The sequence below is a fragment of the Octodon degus genome, unplaced genomic scaffold (assembly GCF_000260255.1).
Source record: "Octodon degus isolate 3935 unplaced genomic scaffold, OctDeg1.0 scaffold00042, whole genome shotgun sequence".
Classification (NCBI taxonomy): Eukaryota; Metazoa; Chordata; class Mammalia; order Rodentia; family Octodontidae; genus Octodon; species Octodon degus.
Window position 1 is genome coordinate 2,015,646 of NW_004524618.1, and position 18,350 is coordinate 2,033,995.

The window sequence follows — 18,350 nt, forward strand, 5'->3', positions numbered from 1 at the left end:
CCTACTTAGAACAAGCTTAGCAAAGCACAGGGACCGCGGTTCAATCCCCCAGCACCACATGCCGGTCAGCCCGGCCCCCTTGTGGGATGAGCTGGCCACACACACACACACACACACACACACACACAAATAAGTAAAATTAAAAAAAAAAAAAAAAAACATTGGCTTGGGGCTGGGGAGATGGCTCAGTAGGATAAGCGCTTGACTGGCAAACTCAAAGATCTGAGTTCAATCCCCGGTTCCGCAAAAAAAAAAAAAAAAAAAAAACATTGGCTTTAAGGCTGTCCAAATAACTCAGCAGATTAAAGAGCCTACTTAGGCAGATACAGCAGGGTGTGCTGGGACTATAGGCATGTACCACTACACTTGGTCACATGAATCATACTGGACAAAATCATACAATATATTATTTTCCCCTGCATATGCTGCCTTTAAGTACTTATCTTGTCTTTTTACTCATTTTTACTTTTTAGTTTTATTAGTACATGTTGGTGCAGCATAATCATTGACTTATTGTGGGGAAGTAAACATGCACATGAAATCTCAGTTCCTTCCCCCATTACTACCCCACCTTAACTTTTTAAACTAGAGGCTAGATCTAAATTTCAAGCAGGAGGCCAGGGAGATAGCTCAGTAGAATAAGGGCCTGAGTTCAATCCCTGGTTAAAAAAAAAAAAAAAAAAAACAAACTTCAGGCAGACCAGGATGGCCCTATTCAACGAGGAACAGATAGTACAAATGAGGATTTCAGGAGCAGAGTTCCTAAAAGCATTCTGTTATTGCTTCCACATGCCGTTAGAGATTTCAACCGTGGGAGTCAAATACTTTCTTCTCTCTCTTTTTTTCCCCCCTTCTCTTCTCCCTAAAGAGAAGTTGGGGTTCTGTAGGAACAGAGAGGTAGCCAAGGTCCTGTCCCGGTGTCCCTGCCAGAGAGCACTGTGAATGCAAATCCTCTTTTCTTTCTGAGTTACTGTGTACTTTTTTTTGTGCCAGACATCAAGGAAAGATGAGTTCTTGTGTCATCTGGCTGAGGCTGGGGCCTTATGAAAATGACCTACAAACTACTTATTAATGACAGATGAGGGAAAAATATAAAATTATTATTTCTAATCTCTGGGGTTTTCAAGCTTTAAGTGTAAACTCCAAGTTGTATAAGTTAAAGCAGTGATCTTGTTTTATCAGAGTGTGTGTTACATTTGACTTTCTGTTTTATAAAGAACAGGTTGGCTGAGGTATAGGGGTTCACATTAGTAATCCCAACACTTGGACATAGAGGCAGGAGTAGCACCACAATTGTGGGCCAGCCTGTGCTACATAGCAAAATCTTGTCAAACAATATAAATAAATAACAAGTTGGAGTAGTCTTTGAGGAATAGATCAGGCTGAAAAGTGAATACAGCCTTCCAAAGGGCTTTCAAGGGACCCAGTATAGAAACAAGTCACCTTCCTTATAACGCAATATAAGTGCCTGGTACCATTATCCTGCATTGCCAGCTCCACACAGACCCATTGACCCACCTTGTGCCCATACACCGCAGTGATCAAGCTCTCATCTGTACTCCTCAAAGAATCACAGTCTCAAGCTGGGTACATTGGCACACAAGTAATTCCAGCTGTTCAGGAGGCTGAGGCAGCACGACTCCAAATTCAGGGCCATCCCAGGCCTCTTAGTATCAGAAAAGAACAAGGGCTGGGGATGTACCTCAGTGTTACAGTGCTCCTGAGTTTGATCCCCAGTACCACCAAAAAAAGGTCTCAATGTAAAAATAATCATCCCTTCTTTCCACGTGTATTTTCCTGAATCTAGAAGCACTTTGAGAAACTAAGCATTTATTTGAAAAAAGGAAACATCTGGAAAACTGTTAGGTAATAGCTAAGAAAAAGAGAGATACTGACAGGAGCTTACTCGAACAGACAAGACTTGATTTCTCCTGCAGCTGCATTTGTTACAGATTGTCCGCATTTATGTGCATTTACTTCCTATGAACTCTGTACTTAGATTCCTAAGTTTTAGAACTCTAAAAGGGTCTTAAACAATCTATTTAAATTACTACCCATTCCCTTCTGGAATATGTCAGTCCATGAGGAAACTACTATTCAAAGAAGTAAGACAGTTTTGCTCAACCTCAGTCACAGAACCAGGACCAGGCCTATTACACTTACTTAATTTCTTCTGTTGTGTAGGGCAGGGCTGTAAAGACCTGTATGGGTTTGACCCTTCAGCCCAGCTGGGAACTACAGCTTTGTGGTGGCTGTCTTTGGCAGTTTTTCTTCGTAATCAGTTTTTGAAATCAAGGCTAAATATCTACCTGGCCATTCACAGCTCTGGAAAATTTTGAAGCTAATAAAGATAGGAGAGATGTGGCAGATACTCCAGGCTCTGTCTTTGCATTCTAATCATCCTTTGAACCAGTACCTTGAGTGTTCCCTAGTGACTGAAAAGAATATAGACCCTTCCAACTGAATTTTTGTACCTCAGAAATTCCATTTGTGGGTTGTTTTCAATCTCTGACTTTAATAAGAAGTTACTCTGGGGATAGCATAGCCAGAAGTAGAATATGAGAACCTAATACTTTCTTAACCAGATGTAGTGGTACATGCCTATAATCCCTTCACTTAGGCAGATGAGATGGGAGGGTTTCTGGAAGTTTAAGGTTAGCCTGGACTACATAGTGAGTTTAAGGCCAGCCTATACTACATAGCAAGACCCTGTCTCAAGAAGACAAAAACAAACAAATTTTTTTTTAAAATAAGGATGTGTCGGGGTTTGGGAGATAGCTCAATAGAGTAAGTGCTTGCCTGGCAAGCACAAGGGCCTGAGTTCAATCCCCAGTTCCGAAAAAAAAAAAAAAAAAAAAGGATGTGTCAACATAGAAAAGCCAAAAACCAAAAAGTCTGTGCCCCTGGAAACACAAATGTCAAGATTTTAATAAATTAAGAGACTTCAATTTATATGACTCTGATTCATTAACTTATTAGACATGATCCATCTTGTGAAGGCCAGCATTTTGTCTCCAGGAACTTGGACCAGTATTTGCAGGATAAAGAGTGAGGGTGAGGTCAGCGCGGTGACCCCCTAGAAAGCAAGAAGGAAAAAGTAGACTCTCGGGGCAAAGGGGTCGAGACAGACATTTCTGAAGCCAAATGGTGTTGAAATAATAAATTGCGGGCCTTTTTCCTTGTCAGGGTAATCCAATTGAGAATGCCCAACTGCCTCTGATAAGAGTCACTCAGGAGTGAAGAGCTCTGCTACCAGGGAAAGCAGCTTATGTGTGCACTTTGGCTCAGGAATGTGCCAGCCCAATGCTGGCCAAATGAGAAAAGGCTGCCATAGGCCAGCACACACAGCCTCCTGAGAGGACAGAGGCTGCTGGCCTCTAGGCCAGGAGAGCATTCTCTTGTCTAAGGGCAGTGCTTGAAGCTGGGTGTCAAAGCCTTTGACCTAGATTATTGGAAAGGGCAGCAGCTTCAACATGAGACTTACATTATCAGGACCTCTGATCAGGCTCTCTTATCATCTGAGAAGACAGTAGACTTGAGGAACCACAGCAGGTGTGCAGGCTGACCTTGGGTCATAATACAGGGAGCTGAGCAAAGTGAGCAGAACACACCAAGAAGTCAAACCTCTTGGGCCAGGGAGATGGCTCAGTAGAATAAGTGCTTGCCTGACAAGTGCAAGGGCCTGAGTTCAATCCCTGGTCTAAAAAAAACGAACCAAAAAAACCTCTAAAGGCTCCCTTTGCTTGGTTTGAGGGGGCCTAGAGTTTCTCTAGAAATAGTTGAAATTATTTATTTATTTATTTATTTTTGTATTTTAGGAAAGGGTCTACAGAGTGTTCAGGGTTTCACTACTAGATCAGACTTGTAGTGATCCACCTGTTTACAGCCTCCAAAGAGCTGGGATTACAGGCGTGCGCCACCACACCCAGTCTGAAATAATTTTTTTTTGTACCAGATATCGAACTCAGAACCTGCACTTGCCCAGCAGAAATTTGTGCTGCTGAGCTATATCCCTGACCTAGAAATAGTTGAATTCTTGTAATTGTTGTAATTGGGCACTGACTGAACAAAAGTTGGACCTAGGTTTGATCTTAGGAAGATACCAAGGGTTATTTCTCTAATGGGGTTCAATTTCCTCTCCTTTTACCTGCTGCCACACTGCTGTCCCAGAACACAGACTTATCACCTTCAGAGAACCTCTGTACCTCATCTGCACTCTTTGTTTACTGGACTGTTTGTGCCTTCAGTTTGGTGGCCTCCTAGGGTGGGAATTTTGGCTGCTTGACTGGGGTGTCAGGTGTCTCCTTGGTTGTGAAATTGCCTAGCCTTCTTACTAGGAGCAGCAACATGGCACTGTTCTTCTGAAGGACTCTGGCAGCGTAACTGTCTTCTAAATTCAGACCATTGAGTCCAGTCCCTATGCAAGCCAAGCCAGGAACTAGAACATCTGGCTAGAAACCTGTCCTCCTGTCCTAGCCTTGGAGGAAGCAGTAAAGTTAATGGCTAAGAGGACCGCTTTTAGAGTCAAATGAACCTGGATTTGATTCAGATTACTACCATATCTAGCTTTATAAACTGAACTGGTAGTTATATCTACTTATCTTTTAAATATCATTTTATCCTCAAAATGACAGTAGGGGTATGGCACAAGGCAGTAGATGGTAGGTATTGTTATTGTCTTTATGTAAGTTGTTCTAAAGGGGATGGTTATTTCCACCAAGAGGGTATAATAGCATACTCCTATAATCACAGTGCTCAGGAGACTGAGGCAGGAGGATTAGGAGTTCAAAGCCAGTCTAGGCAATTTAGGGGAAAACTATCTCAAAACAAACAGAACTGGGCATGTAGATCAATGGTATAGCATCCCTAGGTACAATCCCCAGTGATGTGGAGGCAGGGAGAGGGAGACAGAGTGACAGAGAGAAGGGAAGACAGAGAAGAGACAGAGACAGAGACGGATAGATCTTAGAGAACTGTGAAAGTAGCCCTCACACAAAATATCATTTAGTCAGTGGACTATCAATAATCTCAGGACTACTAATCCAGGCAGGAAACAGGAAAACCTATTCCTTTTTCTAATGCTGTGTATACCTTGAAATAGATAAAAATAAAAGAACTGTCCCAGTGCGGACACGCTTGCGTGAGGGGTTTCTGTCACCTTCCGTGCCCTGCAGCAGAGCTTGTTTCATGCCTGCTCAGCCGCGCAGGTTGAATTGACCAAAGCAATGGTTATGGAGAAGCCTAGTCCCCTACTGGTCAGGTGGGAATTTGTGAGACAGTGTTACACCCTGCTGAACCAGGCCCCGGACATGCTACATCAATTTTATGGAAAGAACTCTTCCTATGTCCACGGGGGATTGGATTCAAATGGAAAACCTGCAGATGCCGTCTACGGACAGAAATTCACAGGAAAGAGATGTCACAAAACTTCACCAACTGCCACACCAAGACCCACCACGTCAATGCACACGCTATCCTGAAGGATGATGTGGTTGTCTAGGTCATGGGACTGCTCTCTAAGAACAACCAGGCTTTGTGGAGGTTCATGCAGACATTTGTCCTTGCTCCTGAGGGCTCAGTTGCAAATAAATTCTATGTTCATAATGATATCTTCAGATACCAAGATGAGGTCTTTGGTGGCTTTGTCACTGAGCCTCAGGAGGAATCTGAGGAAGAAGTAGAAGAGCCTAAAGAAAGACAGCAGACATCCAAGGCTATACCTGATGATTCTGGTACTTTCTATGATCAAACTGTCAGCAATGACCTGGAAGAACATTTAGAGGAACCTGTTGCTGAGCCAGAACCTGATCTTGAGCCAAAACCAGAGCGAGCAAGAACCTGCATCTAAAGTCCAAGAAGAAAAGTCAGAACCTGTTTTAGAAGAAGCTGCTCCTGAGGATGCTCAGAAGAGTTCTTTTCCAGCTCCCACAGACATAGCTCAGACAGCACAGGAGGACTTGCGGACATTTTCTTAGGCATCTGTGACCAGTAGGAACCTTCCTCCTAGTGGAGCTCTTCTTGTTACTGGGATACCTCCTCATGTTGTGAAAGTACCAGCATCACAGCCGCGTCCAGAATCTAAACCTTAATCTCAGATTCCACCACAGAGGCCCCAGAGGGATCAAAGAGTGAGAGAACAACGAATAAATATTCCTCCCCAGAGGGGACCCAGACCAATTCATGAAGCTGGGGAGCAAGGTGATGTTGAACCTCAGAGAATTGTGAGACATCTGGACAGCCACCAACTCTTCATTGGGAACCTGTCTCATGTAGTGGACATATCAGAACTCAAAGATTTCTTTCAAAACTATTTGAATGTGGTGGAGCTGCGCATAAACAGTGGTGGGAAGCTACCCAATTTTGGCTTTGTTGTGTTCGATGATTCTGAGCCTGTGCAGAATGTCCTTAGCAACAGGCCCATGATGTTCAGAGGTAAAGTCCATCTGAATATGGAAGAGAAGAAGACTCGTGCTGCCAGGGAAGGGGACCATCGAGACAACCGCCTGTGGGAACTTGGAGGTCCCCAAGGTGGGTTGGATGGTGGCATGAGAGGCCCTTCCTGTGGAGGAAGGGTGCAGAAGCCTTGCTTTGGAGTAGGAAGGGGGATTGCTCCGCGGCAGTGAATCGCTCTTCACCCAGCTCCACCAAGAGAACCCAGCTCCTGTGGACTGGTGAATTTCTTCAGCAAGCCTTCAGTGGCTGGGAGTGTGACCCGTCTGTTATAAACTGCTTCAGTTTGTACAGTTTTACTTCTTTCGTGTTGATGGTGTGTGCCCATTCCTTTTTCCTCTTTCTCTTGGCCTTTCAGTCCTTTACTTCCAATTTTGTGGAATGATATTTTAGGAATAACAGATTTTTTTTTTTTTTTTTTTTGGCAGAACCGGGGATTGAACTCAGGCCCTTATGCTTGCTAGGGAAGCACTTATTCTACTGAGCCATCTCCCTGGCCCCAGGAATAACAGATTTTTAAAGAAGAAAAAAAGACTGAATTTCCTTGCTTACTTTGCATATACAGACTGGATTTTTTTTTTAAACAGCCATTTCCCTAAAGAAATGTGTCACCTGTTACTGACATTTGGTATATTTCATTCATTGGAATATTTCTTACTTATTTTTTATGTGTTTCAAAAGCCTGTGAGAAGTACAGGATTTGATAAACATTTTGGAGGCAGGAAAAATCCAAATAGCTTCTTTGCGAGTCATGACTCTTCTGATGTTGAAAAGTGGTCGCATGAGAAATTTGAAAAACTCTTCTCGCTGATACAGTTGGAAGTCAAATAAGCAGTGTTAATAGAACTTTTGATACTGATCATGAAGCAGTTCTAAAGCCTACTGTTTTTACTATTTGAAATTTAAATTGTAAGATAGGTTTGAATGTCTAGAATGCAATTGATAGGCTTTTCTTGAATTTTTTTTTGAAGTAGAATTTTTCATTTGTATTTATTAAAAAATGAAAAAGGAAAAAATACTAACCCCTCATCTGAATAACAACCAGAACAAAACTGTTGTGCCTTCTATTTATCTGAGATTCCACTCTTGGCAATTGTTTAAAGAAAAATAAATCGAGGGGGCCTGCCTATTAGCTCAGTTGTTTAAGTGCCTGCTTAAACAAAGCAGTCAGGCTCAGGATGCTATGGTTCGAACCCAGATACTCATGCCAAACCAGAAATGCCCTGAAGGCATCTGGAGGCCACCAAAAAAATAAATAAAGAAAATAAAATAAAGAAAAATAAATCTAGATTTGTTTTATTAGGTTCAGAGATGCAAGGAATTATAGACTCCCTCTTTCTTTACCTTGTCTGACTTCTGTTAACACTTGTTATGCCTTATTCTAACTTGAGTCTCAAACTGGAGTGCCTTTCAGGACAGATGTTTCTGTAGAAGTGCCTGGACCCAAATAGCTAGCATTTCTATTAAGTTTTATTTTGGTATCTAATCAGAGTCCTAATCATAGTCCATGAGAAAGAATGTAACTTTAACATTGGACTTACCTGATGTGCTAAAAAAAAAAAAAAAAAAAAAAAAAAAAAAAACAGCTGTCCCAAGTTGCACCACACATAGTAACTGCCAGTTACCTTGGTATTTATCCTTAGCTTATATTTCTTTTTCAGTGCAGGCCTACTGTAGACCTATTCTTTAATTTTTTAAATATTTATTTAAGGCTGAAAAGCTATTACCAGCATAAAGAACACCAGTCTGGAACTCTGAACCAAAGAAGTAGAATAATAATAGCTTAGTTATACTCACTGTATGTTTTATTTCTTGCATTGTACCAGTGTCTTTAATTTCATATTTCTAGTAATTCATTTTATTGTAATTTATAAAACTATAGATCTAGAATGGATCAACATTAAAAAAAAAAAAAAAAAAGCTGGCCCTGTACCATGGATAGTTTGAGAAGCATTGTTTTAGAGGTCCATCTGAACATCTCCCCAGGATTCTGAATTGAAAATCCAGTTTGTTTTTCAGTACATCTTTTTTTTTTTTTTTTTTTTTTTTTTTTGGCGGAACCGGGGATTGAACTCAGATCCTTGCGTTTGCCAGTCAAGTACTTATCCTACTGAGCCATCTCCCTGGCCCCTTTTCAGTACATCTTTACAAAAAGGTACTCTTCAAACTGGAACTGTCCTTACTGGTTCCCTGCTAGGAGCAAAACCTGCAGCTACAGGAGTTGCTCCTGGTAATCTGTTGAACCTAGAAAGCCAATCCCCATTTTACCTAGGTTTATATTGTCCCTCTACCTCTTTTCTCTCTTCCCCTGTCTTCCTCTCTCAGTGATGAGTAAGAATGATACTGAAGATTCCTTTCCTACTGGCTGTGCGTGAAATCTCCAGTATTGTAACAACAGTGAATGGATCATAGGTTGAAAAACATTAAGTCCTATGTTTAAGCTTTATAAAAACAGGTGCTCTATATGTCTTGTTAGACTGTATATCTAAACTTTATACCACTTTATTTGGGGAGTTTGTAAATGGCGTTGCGTTTTAGTTTCCACACCCATATGTTCGCTTGCACACAGTGGTCGTGGTACTATCTGTAAGAGGACAATATAGGGAGAAAATCTTTGTGGCCTGGAATTAGGCAGAGCAAATATAGACATTACACTAAAACATAATCCATAAAATAAATATTGATAAATTAGACTTCACAAAAGTAAAAATATCTGTCCTATGCAAAATATTCTTAAGAGAATGAGACAACAAGCTTCAGACTGGGGCAAAATATCTGTAAGTAACTATTTCAACTGTAAATGACCTAAGTACAGAATAAAGAAGTCTCTAAACTCAATAAGAAAACAATTCAATTAAAAATGGACAAAGATCTGAACAGACACATCACTTGCCAGAAAGATCTGTGGCTTGCAGGCAAGCACAAGAGAAGTCGTGCAACATCATCAGCCTTAGGGAAATGTAAATATAAGCCAGTGGAGATACCACTAGGCACCTCCCCGACTGGCCCCCACTAACAGTGCTGAAATGTAACGGACTGCAGGATGCAGAGACCAGGATTTTCATTTCTGACGGGAATGTACAGTGGTGTAGCAACTCCTCCAGAAAGCAGCTTGGCAGTAAAGGGAAACACAACCCTTTTGACCAAGGAAAAAACAGTGACAGTGTGGACCCTACCTGTAAATTTACCCCAGTCTCTCACATACAGAAAGAATGGAAACAAGTAGAATTGTAGCAACTGGATGAAAACACAGAAAATCTGTTCCCTCTCCTTACTCTCAAAGATTTTTTTTTCAATCTGGATTTTCATATCTCAAATACACAACTATTTTTTTTTATTTATTTTTTTTTTAAATTTTTTATTTATTTATGTGTGTGTGGGGGGGGGGCAGCTCAGGCCACCAGAGGGCGCGGCTGGCTGGCTGGCATGTGGTGCTGGGGGATTGAACCGTGGTCCCTTTGCTTTGCTAAGCTTGTTCAAATAGGTGCTTTAGACCACTGAGCCATCTCACCAGCCCCTACACAACTATTTTTTAAATAACACACCATATTGTATAAAACATATATTTGTGTTCCTAAACCAGCAAGATTAGGTGACTTTAATTTTTTTTTTTTTTTCAGAACCGGGGATTGAACTCAGGTCCTTGCACTTACCAGGCAAGCATTTATTCTACTGAGCTATCTCCCCGGCCCCTTGACTTTAAATTTTTAATGTGCTTTTAATTTTTTTAATGTGCTTTTAAACAATGTGTTATATATTTCATTTTTCCCAAATATATGCCTTACATGCACTGAGGAGTAGCTTAGCAGTATAAGCATCTGCCTGGCAAGTGCAAGGACCTGACTTTGATCCCTGGTATCGTAAAAAACAACAAAAACCAGAAAACCCTACAAATATATTCCTTACATGTTGACCCTGCACTGGTAGTACCACTGCCAACAAATACACACACACAAGTACAGAGTGGTTTTTCTCTTTTTTTTTTTTCCTATAAAATACGCATTTTTACATGGACACAGTGGGAGGTGAGAAGCAGGTTTTACACAGCTGATGTGATCATAGACTTAGAGACAAGCTTGGAAAATGTTACCCAATCTGCCAATTAATTAAAGCATTAATCTGAGGAACAGCCAGGCCTAGGAAATGTTTGCCTACAGAGGAGGTTGGGACGAATTGAGTGAAGAAGCTCCCAACATTTGCATGAAAATGAAGGTGCTTAGAGAACTGCTTGTTTTTGTCCCTGAAGTTGGGACAGCCTAAATCACATCCCTAAATGTTTCTGACCTATTTGGGGTTTTGTTGTTGTTGTTTTTGACGGAACCAGGGATTGAACTCAGGCCTTTGCACTTGCCAGGGAAGCGCTTATTCCACTGAGCCATCTCCCCAGCTTTGACCTTTTTACAAAGACTTTTAAGGAACTGGCTCTGAAAGATGCTAGCCCCACAGAATGTAGTAAAACAAATTAAAATATGGGTTGAGTAGGGCAGGGAGCAAGTCTAGTTTATGTTTTCTTTGGCATGAACTGATATCTTCTCAACTGTGGACTGAGTAAATTCTGACCTTTAGGTACAATAGAAGCCATTATTTTACAGGTTTTGGATACATATAGTTGTATAATTTGAGGCCACTCATGTCTTACCTGAGCCTTATTTTTTCATCCAGAGAGGACAGTTAGCTCTCTGCTTACTCTAAGCTGAAAAAAAGCTGAGAGTGATTAAGAGCTTGTAAGATTACAGACTGCCTCTGTGACTAAAGGGCTGGGCATCCTTTTGTACGTTTTGGTTTAGGTTTTGGCTAGAAACTATAAAGAATGTTCTCTTCACCCTCCTGGGTTGTGCTATACTCTCTAATTGAAGTAACCTTGACTATAAGAGCAAAAGACATAAGACAGGTGTCCAGCCTGAGGTTTCTCTAGCCATGTTGCTGTCCCCAGGATGATTACCTATGTATCTCAGGAGGGTAGTGAAATGGACATGGAAAACTAACTCTCAATATTTGATGACACAAAAGAACAATTTTAAAACTTGTGATAAAATATGTATATAACAAATAGCATAAGTTTTACCATTAATTTTTGTATAAACTTCTTAATCTTTTAGAGCTATATACTTAAAATCTAACAGATCAAATGATATAGTGTCTGGGACTTGAAGTAATCAGAGGGATTCAAAGTAATCTTGAGAGGCTTTTTTCAAGATTTAACTTTTTACAAGATGGTGTCTTTTCATTTCTTGTTTTTTGTTTTTGTTTTTCCTTGCAGAACTCTCAGAGATTGAGCCCAATGTATTCCTTCGACCATTTCTGGAAGTGATTCGTTCCGAAGATACCACTGGCCCTATCACTGGACTGGCACTCACCTCTGTCAATAAGTTCCTGTCCTATGCACTCATAGGTAAGAGTTCAGGCTTCATAGGATGGCTGCAGCACCTCATTTCTTGCCTTTCCTGGGTTGCTTGGCCTTAAGCAGGGAGTTGATGAAATTGGGAAATCATTCCCAGCTGCCTTTTTCCTTGTAGAACGAAAATAGGATTGTTACTGGTCACCTAGCATGTTAACTGACTGGGAGAGGTTTGCCCTAACTGGCTTCTCTACGCTTTAGACAGAGTTAAGGGTATTGTACCCTTAGAGACTTGGTCTGCATAATTTAAAAACTTTATCATCAAATATAATGCATGCTTATTATAAGAAAACAAAAACAATAAAGATGTAAAGTTCAAGGCCAGCCTAGGCTATGAAGTGAGTTCAAGGCCAGCCTGAAGTACATAATGAAACCTTGTCTGGAAAAAAAAAAAAAAGATAAACAGTGTTGCTAGCTTGGTCTCTTTCCATCCCTTTTTCTGCATGTGAAAATATGAATAAATTTACACACACACACACACACATATGTACTATCTACATCAGGTTTTTTTGTACCAGGAATCAAACTCAGGACCTTGCACTTGCTAGGCAGGCATTGTGCCACTGAACTATATCCCTGTTCCTTACTACTTCATTTTAAAAAAGAAAGATGCTTATGTGTTATATATTTTTTTTCACTTAGTAACATTAATTTAGATGTACATGATGTAATTACCTGAGTTATTCATTTTTACTGTATATAATATTAATATTTGCCCTTTTAATCATTTTACTTATATAAGTCAGTGGCAGTAATTACATTATTGAACAAACATCTCCACCATCTTGAATTCAAGGCCAGTCTGGACTATACAGTGAGACCTTGTCTCAAAAACAAAACAAAACATCTCTATCATCTATTTCCTTTTTTCATCACCCCAGAGAGCAACTATATTCATTAAGCTGTAGTTCCCCATTTCTTCTTCCCCTGAGCCAATTTTTTGTTTTGTTTTGTTTTTAGAAATGGTTAGGGCTAGAGATATAGTTCAGCAGCATAAGCACCTGCCTGGCAGGTACATGGTCCTGAGTTCAATCCCTGGTACAAAAAAAAAGAAAAGAAACTGTATTGTTCCCATAGTAGATTACAGTTAAAACACAATTCAGGGCCAACAAGATAGCTTAGCAGACTAAAGCACCTGCTGAGGCAGAGCACAGCAGTTCGATCCCTGGGCATGCCACTCCAGCCCCACTCCAGGGCACACTGAGCGGGCGATTGAGACTGGGTGTGGTGGCGCGCACCTGTAATCCCAGCACTTGGGAGGCTGAGAATAGGAGAATAACTAGGTGGTCTGATCTGTGTAGTGAGACCCTGTAGACCCTGTATTAAAATACAAAATAAATAAATAAAAATTTAAAAAAACACTATGCATTTGATCATTCTTACTAATATTTAGATTGCTTCCTTTTTGGAACCATTATAAATTACATTGAAATAAACATGCTTATTCATATATCCTTATTTATTAATTTTACTTTTATGTGAAATGGTTCTAAATTTGTAGGGCCGGCCAAATAGCTCAGCGGGAGGGCCTGCCCCTTAGCTCAGGTGTGTAAGTACCTGCTGAAACAAAATAGTCAGGCTCAGGATGCTGTGGTTCGATCCCCTCATCCTCAAGCCAAACCAGACCTGCCCTGAAGGCAACCTGAGCGCCGCGCCACTCCCTCCTCCCCCCCCCCCCCGCTCCAAAAAAAACTAGTTTAGCGGATTAAAGTGCCTGCAAGCAGGCACAGGGGCCAAGGGTTCGATCCCCGGGCCTGCTATGCTGGTCCCCGCCCCTGGGACACACTGAGATAGCAATTGAGACTTGGGGTGGTGGCACGCGCCTGTAATCACAACTCTTGGAAGGCTGTAAACAGGCAGATCACTAGGAGTCCGAACTAGTAGTGAGACCCTGAACACCCTGTAGACCCTTCCCTAAAAAAAAAAAAAAAAAAGAGGGAAAATATTTCTGAATTTGAAATTTATGGTTTAAAGGGCATATGCATATCACATTTTTATTAAGTGCAAGTAGGTTGCTTTCCCAAAAGATTGCATCATTTATGCTTTCACCAGCAATACTAGAAAATTTTCATCTCCCCACTCTGTCATCAGCACTAAATATTACCGGGTGTGGTTGTGGATGTGCACATGTACCATGGATGAATGCTTATTTTGTTATTTCTATTTTCTTAATTTTGAATGTTTTAATATTCTCTCCTTTTTCTCTTTTTTTTTTTTAAATTTTTTTTTTTTAATGTGTGTGTGCGTGTGTGTGTGTGTGTGTGTGTGTGGCCAGCTCAGCCCACCAGGGGGCGGGGCGGGGCTGGCTGGCATGCGGTGCTGGGGGATTGAACCGTGGTCCCTGTGCTTTGCTAAGCTTGTTCTAAGTAGGTGCTTTAGACCACTGAGCCATCTTACCAGCCCCTCTCCTTTTTCTTTTACTGTCATCAATTTGTAAAAGTTTTTTTGTATAGTAGGGTTATTAACTCAATGTGTATCAAGGTTTTATAAATCTTTGCACCTAATAGGCTCTTTCACCCAGTATATAGCTGAATTTGTTTATGATCTCTTTTTTTTTTTTTTTTTTTTTTTTTGCGGAACCGGGGATTGAACTCAGGCCCTTGCGCTTGCCAGGGAAGCGCTTATTCCACTGAGCCATCTCTCCGGCCCATGTTTATGATCTCTTATTATTCTTTTAAGTTGGTTTTGTCACTCAGAATGCTAAATTCCTTTTCTTCTATTACCAACCCATGTGCGAAGATGAGGGACATAAAAAACAGACAGCTGTCTTTGTTTCTAAGTAGAGAGATGAGGAAAAATGAGCAGGAGGCTGTGGCCAGAAAATCAGTGGCCTTCACCTCAGGGTAAGAGCACCCTTATCCTCTCTAGAAATTAGATTTGCTTAGCTGAAGCATTCAGGATTATGAGTAGGAGTCCTGGGTGCCCATTGGGTTCTGAATATGTGCATCATTCTCTAAAGTACTCCCAATAACAGTTTCATATTTTCCTAAACAAAATCAGGCCTAGACACTTTCAGCCTTGCCCGGAGCACCACCTACAGTTCATGCCTCCTCACATCCCCTAACAGCTTTGCTTCCCTGCTTTTCTCTCTGATCGCTTAGTGGTGTTCTTTCCCTTCCTGCCTTTGGCACACAGGCCAGTCACTCAAGATGTCAGGCTAGCTGGTCACCGAAGTTTCCTGTCATAGGAAAGGAGAATGCTGGAGATGGTGTCTGTAGTGCACATGAGAAAAGGAGCACAAAGGAGATGAAGTTAGCGAATTTCCCTGAAGCTGGCTCTAGAGTGGTCAGGAAGGGAGGACATTCTGATAAGGGGTCTTGGGAAGACCAGGTCCACTAAATGAGTGCAAACCAAGCAATTCTTTGTTTAGGCTGCCTTCCTAGAATAAAATGCCCTCATTGCTCAATCCTGTGACCCAAGGTTTCTGGGATTATCCTAGGTCCTACTTCAAGGAATGGCCTTCAGTTTGGCCCCCTACTTCTGCCACACGCGGATTTGCATCACTGATTGACCAACTCACTGGCACACTCTGCCTGTGTCTCTAAAGATAACACTTTTAGCTACTTTTTTAGTAAATGAATCGGTAGAGCTTAAAGCACCTTAACAAGAACTTACTGAAAAAGGGAAAGCAGCGGGCTCCTGGGAGCATTGTGAGATGGGAGCAAGCTGCCCAGGTAGCTTAGATGCCACCTAACGCTAGGAAGGAGGTCGTTTTCCTATGTGGAATCTTCACTATGGGATTGTTTGGGCTATAAGAGAAGGTTTGGACAAGGACCTGAGAGTACAGAATTTCCTGTGCTGCTTGGGACAGAGTTAAGGTGACAGAAGTAGGAGCTGGGTTACCCTGTTATACTATGTAGCATGAAACTGACTTTCTCCCTGATTTTTTTTAAATTTTTTTTAAATTTTATTGATATAGGGTCTCTAGGCAGTTCCAACTCATAATGATCCTCCTGTCTCAGCCTCCCCAGCACTGGGATCACAGAGGTGTACCACCACTCCTAGTTTCAGAGCCGGCACACTGTGCCCAGGGTTTCAGGGCTGCCAAGGCAAGCAATACCAGGGACCGAAACTGGGACTGTGCTCTTGTCAGGCAGGCACACTTACGCTGCCACGCTGTCTCTCCAGCCCCCTCCCTATTATTTCTAAAGTAGCCATTTCTGATTCTCAGTAAAGGGATGGGCTAAGTAAGACAAAAAAGGAATTTTTGGTTTTTTGTGCTTTGGTGTATGTGCATTGGTGTCTCTGTCTGTCACTGGGGATTGAATATCTAGGGCCTTACACTGAGCTATATCCTCAACCCTTTTATTTTGAGGCAGGTTCTCACTGAGTCACCCCAGCTAGCCTTTAACTTCCAACCCTTCTGCCTCAACCTCCCAGAGTGCCAAGATTACAGAAATGAGCCACAACACCCAGATTAAAAGTATTTGTTGAGGTATCAGAGACTCCAAGAAAAGACAAAAGAGACGGAAGAAAACAAAAACCACTCACAATTAATGAAAGTTTTGTGGCTCATTGTTAAAAGAGAGTGCTCAGGTTTTTCAATCATCCCTTGATCTTTTTTTTTTTTTTTTTTTATTTTTTTTTTTTTGTGTGTGTGTGTGTGTGGCCAGGCCAGCTCAGCCCACCAGGGGGCTGGCTGGCATGTGGTGCTGGGGGATTGAACCGCGGTCCCTGGGCTTTGCTAAGCTTGTTCTAAGTAGGTGCTTTAGACCACTGAGCCATCTCACCAGCCCCATCCCTTGATCTTTAGACTCAGGAACTCCATTCATGTTAGTAAACAAGGAATGGAAAATAGCAAAGATAGCTTTCAGGACTGAACAGTAGTAAAAATGGTCATTATGGCAGACTTGGACTGCACGCAGCAATCCAGGCAGTTCTGCTGTTCAGTGCGTCAGCGGGAACAGAGTCCCCCTCCCCAGCAGCACTTGTGCTTGCTTCCAGCCTATGCTTGCTGTCTAACTTCTAGCTTCTCTCACTCAAAGGTGAGATCCTCTTCTTCTCCCAGCTCGCCAGCCTCCAGTCCAGTTGTCTCTTTTCTCCTAATACCCTGTTAACTAAGCTAGCAACAAGATTCCTACTCACTGTCATGAAGAATGAAATTAGGCATCAGATCTGTTGTAGTATGGCACCCAGATAGGAGTACTGGTGGCAGTGACCGTCCATTTGCCTTCTATATGAGAACTACACCTGAACCTACAACTTCAAAAGTGACCAGAGAAAGAGCTGTATTAAATGATGAAAGAGCCAGGCGCTGTGATGCGCACCTGTAATCTCAATATTTGGGGAAGCTGAGGCAGGAGGATTGTTAGGAGGTGAGAGCCAGCTTGGATTACATTCTAAGTTCAAGACCAGCCTGAAGTCTTGTCTCACCCCCCCCCACCACCAATAAAAGATGGAAGAGAACATGGGCATGATGGTATGGGACTGTAATCCCAGAATTCTGGAGGCTGAGACAAGACAATTGCCAAGAGTTCAAAACCAGCCTAAACTACATAGTGAGATCTTGTCTTGAAAAATGGATATGGGTGGCACATGCCTGTAATCCTAGCACTCAGTAGACTGAAGCAGGAGGATTACCTTGAGTTCAAGGCCAGCTGAGCCTACACAGTGAGCTACGTAGTGAATTCAAGTCCAGCCTGAACTATGTACCAAGATCCTGTCTCAAAAAGCAACAAACAAAAGTTATAGAATTGGAGAGAAGAAATTCAAAGTCTCTCAAAGTAATTCATAGTCCCCGGTCTTCCCTTAGCTTTTTCCACATCATTTAATCTGTCCTTTTTCCTGGAGCAGATCCCACTCATGAGGGCACAGCAGAAGGCATGGAGAACATGGCAGATGCTGTCACACATGCCCGATTTGTGGGCACGGATCCTGCTAGCGATGAAGTTGTCCTCATGAAAATACTTCAGGTAAGTGAGAGGGAAAGCGTAGTTAGGCTAATGGCTGAGGACTGGTGCCACCGACTCTGTTACTCCTCCACTCACTCGATTCTGCCGGCAACAAGGAGCTGTGTTTTGACTCCACTAGAGTTTAGGGATTGACTTTGTTTCCAAACAAGCATCTCAGACACCCAGAGTAAAAAATTTTACTCAGGAAAATAATTAAAATAATTTAAATGAATTGATATTAATTACCAGAATCCCTTAATACTCTTGTACCTCTCACTGACTGTATCTGTACCATTTTCTGGGCTCATGGGCTAGGGCTAGAATGAGTTCCAGGCTAAGCCAGGGTCACACAGAGTGAAGAAATGGTTCCTAAATCAGGTGGAAGTGAGGTCAACATCCTTGCTAACTTCTTTTTTAAAATGTGCTCCTAGCCAGGGGATGTAACTCAATAGTAGAGTGCTTGCCTAGTATGTAAGAGGCTCCAGACTCATCTTCAGTACTGAAAAAAATATTTTAGGGGCTGGAGAGATGGCTCAGTGGTCTAAAGCACCTACTTGGAACAAGCTTGGCAAAGCACAGGGACCGCGGTTCGATCCCCAGCACCACATGCC

At 41.9% G+C, this 18,350-nt stretch overlaps 1 protein-coding gene and 1 pseudogene across 6 annotated transcripts in view; both read left to right on the forward strand.

Annotated features, from left to right (window-relative positions):
* The window catches only part of Gbf1 (golgi brefeldin A resistant guanine nucleotide exchange factor 1), a 152,289-nt gene that overhangs the window by 106,449 nt on the left and 27,490 nt on the right, over positions 1-18,350 (forward strand). For all 5 annotated transcript variants that reach the window (XM_023715646.1, XM_023715644.1, XM_004631470.2 and 2 more), the window contains 2 exons: positions 11,711-11,842; positions 17,642-17,760. In XM_023715646.1, the coding sequence (XP_023571414.1) occupies positions 11,711-11,842; positions 17,642-17,760 (251 nt within the window). The remainder of the gene's footprint in view (positions 1-11,710; positions 11,843-17,641; positions 17,761-18,350) is intronic.
* Positions 5,226-6,661, forward strand: LOC101592147 (annotated as a pseudogene). Its single transcript, XR_002821172.1, has one exon. The product of XR_002821172.1 is annotated as a ras GTPase-activating protein-binding protein 1 pseudogene (transcript).